Source organism: Somniosus microcephalus, chromosome 34 (assembly GCF_052327205.1).
Source record: "Somniosus microcephalus isolate GS21.2 chromosome 34, FLI_Smic_1.0, whole genome shotgun sequence".
NCBI lineage: Eukaryota > Metazoa > Chordata > Chondrichthyes > Squaliformes > Somniosidae > Somniosus > Somniosus microcephalus.
Genome location: NC_141020.1, coordinates 20597124 through 20604052, shown reverse-complemented (window position 1 = coordinate 20604052; position 6929 = coordinate 20597124). Strand labels below are relative to the sequence as shown.

General features: G+C 47.8%; 1 protein-coding gene across 3 annotated transcripts in view; it reads left to right on the top strand.

The window, feature by feature from the left end:
• Positions 1-2636: 2636 nt before the first annotated feature.
• The window catches only part of LOC147096868 (protein FAM98A-like), a 29296-nt gene continuing 25003 nt past the window's right edge, over positions 2637-6929 (top strand). The window contains exon 1 of one of the 3 annotated variants that reach the window (XM_085973569.1): positions 2637-2833. In XM_085973569.1, the coding sequence (XP_085829695.1) occupies positions 2832-2833 (2 nt within the window). In that variant the 5' untranslated portion in view covers positions 2637-2831. Of the gene's footprint in view, positions 2834-3776; positions 4099-4154; positions 4293-6929 lie in introns of those variants that run through there. The other 2 variants (XM_085973568.1, XM_085973567.1) reach the window with 2 other exon arrangements.

Genomic DNA, 6929 nt, shown 5'->3' with positions numbered 1-6929 from the left:
CAGGCAACGTCCGTGGAGAGCGAAACGGAGTCAACGTTTCGGGTCTAACCTCTCTACAGAAGGATTTCGACCTGAAACGTTAACTCCGTTTCTCTCTCCACGGATGTTGCCGGGCCTGCTGAGTTTTTCCAGCGTTTTCTGTTGTTATTTCGGATTTCCAGCATCCGCAGTATTTTGCTATCGTATAAATCATTGCAGTTCTGGTCCCCACACCTCAGGAAGGATGTATTGGCCTTGGAGGGAGGGCAGCGTAAATTTACCAGAATAACTCCCGGACTCCAAGGGTTAAATTACGGGGGGAGATTACACAAACTAGGGTTGTATTCCCGGGAATTTAGAAGGTTAACAGGTGATTTGATTGAAGTTTTCAGGATATTAAAGGGAACTGATAGGGCAGGTAGAGAGAAACTATTTCCGCTGGTTGGGGAGTCTAGGACTAGGGGGAATAGTCTACAAATTAGAGCCAGACCTTTCAGGAGTGAAGTTACAAAGGGCGGTAGAAGTTTGAAACTCTCTTCCACCAATGGCAGCTGATGCTCGATCAATTGTTAATTTTAAATCAGAGATTGATAGATTTTTGTTAACCAAAGGTATTAAGGGATATGGGGCAAAGGCGGGTATACGGAGTTAGGTCACAGATCAGCCATGATCTCATTGAATGGTGGAACAGGCTTGAGGAGCTCAATGGCCTCCTCCTGTTCCTGTGTTCGTATGACCTCACGCCTCCATGTGAGAAAATCTCCAGGGATACGTCCAAACAAAATTCGCAGCCCAAGCCCGACTGCAGAGCAAGATCCCACAATTTACAACAGTGACCACACTTCAAACGTGATTCATGGTGTGGAGCACTTCAAGCTGTTTTGAATTTGTACAATAATAGAATCCTTTAGCACAGAAGGAGACCATTGCACCTGCGCTGACTCTCTGAGAGAGCTATCCCCTTCGTCCCGGTCCCCTGCCCATTCCCAATATCCGTTTACAATCCACATCCTACCAACCCTCTCTGTAACACATTGCTCCTAACCTCACCCTTCAGTCTTTTGGTGATTATCTTAACCTTATATCCACTAGTTACCGACTCACTGACTAGTAGAAACAGATTTTCCTTATTTATTTTACCAAAACCCTTAATAATTTTCAACATCAAGAACATAAAGTAGGAGGAGGCCATTCATCCTCTTGAACCTGTTCCATCATTCAATTGGGTACGGTAACACAGTGGTTATATTACTGGGCTAGTAATTCTGTGGCCTGGACTAATGATCTGAGAGACATGAGTTGAAATCCCACCATGATCAGTTAATAAATCTGGAATAAAAAGCTACCATCAGTAATGGTGAGCCATGAAACTACCAGATTACCCATTTGGTACACTAATGTCCTTTAGGATCTGCTATCCTCACCTAGTCTGGCCTATATGTAACTCCAGACCCACAGCAATTGTAGTTGACTCTTAACTGCCCTCTGAAAAAAGGGGAAGTGCAATGAGACCTGGGTGTCCTTGTGCACCAGTCGCTGAAGGTAAGCATGCAGGTGCAGCAGGTGGTTAAGAAGGCAAATGGTATGTTGGCCTTCATAGCGAGAGGATTCGAGTACAGGAGCAAGGATGTCTTGCTGCAGTTGTACAGGGCCTTGGTGAGACCACACCTTGAGTATTGTGTGCAGTTTTGGTCGCCTTATCTGAGGAAGGATGTTCTTGCCATGGAGGGAGTGCAGCGAAGATTCACCAGACTGATACCTGGGATGACAGGAATGACGTATGAGGAGAGATTGGGTCGATTAGGCTTATATTCGCTAGAGTTTAGAAGAATGAGAGGGGATCTCATTGAAACTTATAACATTCTAACAGGACTAGACAGACTAGATGCAGGAAGGATGTTCCCGATGGCGGGGGAGCCCAGAACCAGGGGTCACAGTCTAAGGATAAGGGGTAAGCCATTTAGGACAAAGATGAGGAGGAATTTCTTCACCCAGAGAGTGGTGAACCTGTGGAATTCTCTACCACAAAAGGCAGTTGAGGCCAATTCATTAAATATATTCAAGAAGGAGTTAGATATATTTCCTAAGGCTAAAGGGATCAAGGGATATGGGGAGAAGGCAGGGACAGGGTACTGAGTTTGGATGATCAGCCATGATCTCATTAAATGGCGGAGCAGGCTCGAGGGGCTGAATGGCCTACTCCTGCTCCTATCTTCTATATTTCTATGTAACTGGCCCACTAAGCCAGCACCACCCTCTGTAGGCCAATTAGGAAAGGGCAGGTGCCGGGTGACATCCTGTGAACATAAAAATAAAAAAATTAGACCATGGTTGATCTCAGCTCAACTCAATTTACCTGCTTTGGTTCCATATCCATTGATACTCAACAAAAATCTCTCCTCTACACTAAAGCCACTCTTCCCTGTGGATCTTTTATCACTTTTCACAACCTCAGCCACTTCTGAAGTCACTGTTGTAAGGTAGGTAAAGCCAATTTGTGCACAGCAAGCTCCCACAAACAACAATGAGTTAATGAACAGGCAATTTTTTTTTTTTAGTGATGTTGATTGAGGGATAAATATTGACCATGATAACTCCCCTGCTCTTCTTCAAAATAGTGGCCGTGGGATCTTTTACGTCCGCCTGAGAGAGCAGACAGGACCTCAGTTTAACGTCTCATCCAAAAGACGGCACCTCCGACAGTGCAGCGCTCTCTCAGCACCGCACTGGGAGCGTCAGCCTGGATTTTTGTGCTCAAGTCTCTGGAGTGGGACTTTGAACCCACGACCTTCTGACTCAGAGGCGAGAGAGCGCTACCACACTGAGCCACGGACTGACACCACGGCTTAGCGATGTGAGTATTCTAATTATATTATTTACTTACATAGCTGATCTTCAGTCTTCGCTGAGTTATTGCTTCTCAGCAGCCGCTGCGATCGGAGTGATGCAGTTGGATTCAGCGCCTCCCTTGTGCTCGGAAAGGGGGGGGAAATGAATCAGCCACAAGGGGAAAAGCAGCTGGTTTAGCGAGAGTACTAATGAGCAAACGGGCTGGGGCATTCTGCATGAATTAGAGAATTGGCAGGAGGGTGTTGGTGAAGTCAAGTCCGGAGGTAACAAAAAATGTGATGGTCAACAGGTAATACAGGAAACTCGATTTACTGGCACCTAAATAACCGGAAATCTCTGTTAACCGGCAAAATTCAGGAGTAGGTTCAGGTAAGTTTTACTTCATATTAGTGGCCGTTCCTGGATCCGTGGCCGTGTAACCGGGGGTCCTGCACCTGTTGCTAAGCAACAGGGACGCCTGGATCTTGTGGCCGGGGTTCCTGCACCTGTTGCTGAGCAACAGGGAAGCCTGGATTTGTTGCTGTGTACGGGGCTCTCGTACCTTTTACTACACCTCTCTGTAATCCGGACTTTTTGATAAACCGGCACCACGCCGGTCCCGTCGGTGCTGGATAAAAAAAGAGTTTCCTGTACAAAGCAAAAACGAAGAGTCACTAGATTGCCAATAGGACTGGCGTAAAATTGTTTTTCACTATGGGTACCTGTACTGTTAATATTATTGGTTTATTTGTAAAATTTACCACTGCATTTATACTGTTAACCCTAAAGCTGTTTTTAAGGCTTTGTTCTATTGCGGCTAATGAATGTAATGGATTTATTATGTAATTGATGAGTTGTAACAAGTACTACCATATTTTAAATATAAATATGTTTAAAAAAAAATGTGATGGTTGTGTAACAAGCCGTGCTCTAGGACCTGGGAGAAACATTTGCAGTCAGCCCAAGGACCAAACAGCAGGTTAAAGTTAATGCCTGAAAAAAAAACCTACTAAAATCAACAGCAATTCTTCATCCTCAAGGAGCAAAGTCGTTAGTGCTACCAAAGGGCAAGGAGGAAGTGGGTTTCTCTGCGAATGGTTGGTGGTTGAGCAGGCAACTTGCTGGCTGGTCCCTTGTGGTGGCCTCCCTTTGGTTAAAGGTGCTGCTGTGGAGGAGCTGGGAATGGTCAACTCTAACCTTTGGAGCTAGAGAACTTTCAACAGTGTGTGTGTGTGAAAGGGAGACGCGGCGGATGGAAGGCGATGTGCTGGGGGCGCTCAGAGCCCTGGGGTGAGTGCGGCAGGGAAGGAGAAAGAAAGAAAGACTTGCGTTTATATAGCGCCTTTCACGACCGCTGGACGTCCCAAAGCGCTTTACAGCCAATGAAGTACTATTTGAAGTGTGGTCACTGTTGTAATGTGGGAAATGCAGCAGCCAATTTGTGCACAGCAAGCTCCCACACACAACAATGTAATAATGACCAGGTAATCTGTTTTTGTTATGTTGGTTGAGGGATAAATATTGGTCCCAGGACACCGGGGAGAACTCCCCCTGCTCTTCTTTGAAACAGTGCCGTGGGGTTTTTTTACGTTCACCTGAGAAAGCAGACGGGGCCTCGGTTTAACGTCTCATCTGAAAGACGGCACCTCCGACAGTGCAGCGCTCCCTCAGCGCCGCACTTGGAGTGTCAGCCTAGCTTTATGTGCTCAAGCCGCTGGAGTGGGGTTGAACCCCTGACCGTCTGACTCAGAGGCGAGAGAGAGTGCTGCCCACTGAGCCACGGCTGACACTGAGAGGGACAGGAAGGGTCGACAGGAGTTGGCGATTGCTGGTTTCATTTATTGACACAGTGCAATGCCATTTCATTTTTTTTAGTCATTCCTGGGACGTGGGCGTCGCTGGCAAGGCCAGCATTTATTGCCCGTCCCTAATTGCCTTTGAGAAGGTGGTGGTGAGCCGCCTTCTTGAACCACTACTGTTCGGGAGGAAGTTCCAGGATTTTGACCCGGCGACGACGAAGGATCAGCGATACGTTACCGAGTCAGGATGGTGTGTGATTTGGCGTGGAACTTGGGAGGTGGTGGTGGTGTTCCCATGCGCCTGCTGCCCTTGTCCTACTAGAGGTCGTGGGTTTGGGAGGGCAAGGAGGCCTGCGTATCCCAGCCGCGGGGCACGTGCTGCTGAGAGGCTCGAACGGTGTTACTGCATTAATCACAATGTCAAGACAGAAAGACTCGAGGAACAGCACCTCCTCTTTCGATTAGGCACTCTACAGCCCTCTGGACTCAACAGCGAGTTCAATAATTTCAGATCATAACCTCGGCCCCTATCACATATATAATAATATATATTATATACAGTAATTAATTTTTTTTTAATCCACACTTTTGTTTGGCCTTTTCTCTTCCCTCCCACATGACAGCTGTCCATCATTCTGCCAGCGCAATTCACACTTCATCTTGAGCCAGCCTTTGTTCCTTTTCCTGTCCCATCACCACCCCCTCTGGCGTTCAATCTCTCTTAATGCCTCGTCACCTCTCCTGCTTTCTATCCTGTCACTGACCTTCCCTTTTGTTCTTTCATCCCTTCCCCCTTTTCCCAGCCCCCAAACTTGCTTTAAAATCTATTCCCTTTCCTGCTTTTTTTCCCCAGTTCTGACGAAGGGTCCCAGACCTGAAACGTTGACTCCGTTTCTCTCTCCACCGATGCTGCCCTGGCCTGCTGAGTTTTCCCAGCGTTTTCTGTTGTTATTTCGGATTTCCAGCATCCGCAGTATTTTGCTATCGTAGATGGCGCCTGTTGTGGCTTCCACACCCCCCCAAAGCGATTTACAGCCAATGAAGTACTGTTGAAAGTGTAGACACTGTCGTAATGTGGAAAATGCAGCAGCCAATTTTTGAACGTCCAAGTAAACTATATATAATCTAGGCTGACACTCCCAGTGCAGTGCTGAGGGGGAGCTGCACTGTCGGAGGAGACGTCTTTCGGGTGAGACGTTAAACCCGAAGCCCCGTCTGTCCTCTCGGGTGGAGGCAAAGGATCCCACGGCACTATTTTGGTACAGCATTTCCTGATGAGAGTCCACCCTGAGAATATTTCAATGTTCTCATCAATCAAACTGTGCAGGATTTCAGTGGTGTATAATGTGTGGAATTCCCATCCCATGCCCAGTTGAGCTGTAAAAAAAAAAAAATCACCCAGAACAGGCTCGAGGGTCTGACTGGTCTACTCCTGTTCCTATAGAAGTGCAGCTGTGAATTCTGATTTATTTTTAATTCGCTTATGGGATGTGGGCGTCGCTGGCAAGGCCGGCATTTATTGCCCATCCCTAATTGCCCTTGAGAAGGTGGCGGTGAGCCGCCGCCTTGAACCGCTGCAGTCCGTGTGGTGAAGGTGCTCCCACAGTGCTGTTAGGGAGGGAGTTCCAGGATTTTGACCCAGCAACGATGAAGGATCGGTGGGTGATACACTTCTAAGTCAGGATGGTGTGTGACTTGGAGGCGAACTTGGAGGTGGTGGTGTTCCCCATGCGCCTGCTGCCCTTGTCCTTCTAGGTGGTAGAGGACGCGGGTTTGGGAGGTGCTGCCGAAGAAGCCTTGGTGAGTTGCTGCAGTGCATCTTGTAGATGGTACACACTGCAGTCACAGTGCGCCGGTGGTGGAGGGAGTGAATGTTTAAGGTGGTGGATGGGGTGCCAATCAAGCGGGGCTGCTTTGTCCTGGATGGTGTCGAGCTTCTTGAGTGTTGTTGGAGCTGCACTCATCCAGGCAAGTGGAGAGTATTCCATCACACTCCTGACTTGTGCCTTGTAGATGGTGGAAAGGTTTTGGGGAGTCAGGAGGTGAGACACTCGTCGCCGAATACCCAGCCTCTGATCTTCTAACATGGGCTGTGTCCAGAGTGAACATTTGTGGCTGTGTATTACGGGGGTGAAATGCTACCAACAATAGTGAACAGGAGAAGACTCTGGTTCATCTAGTACCGTCTCATACAACTGCAATGCCCTGTGCATCATGATCTATATATACTCCCCACCCCACCCGGAAACCTGGGTGAGGCGAAAAAACCTGATCAGTACTGGTGGGTACAGTCAGGTTGCCAACAATGTTCCGTGTAGCGCT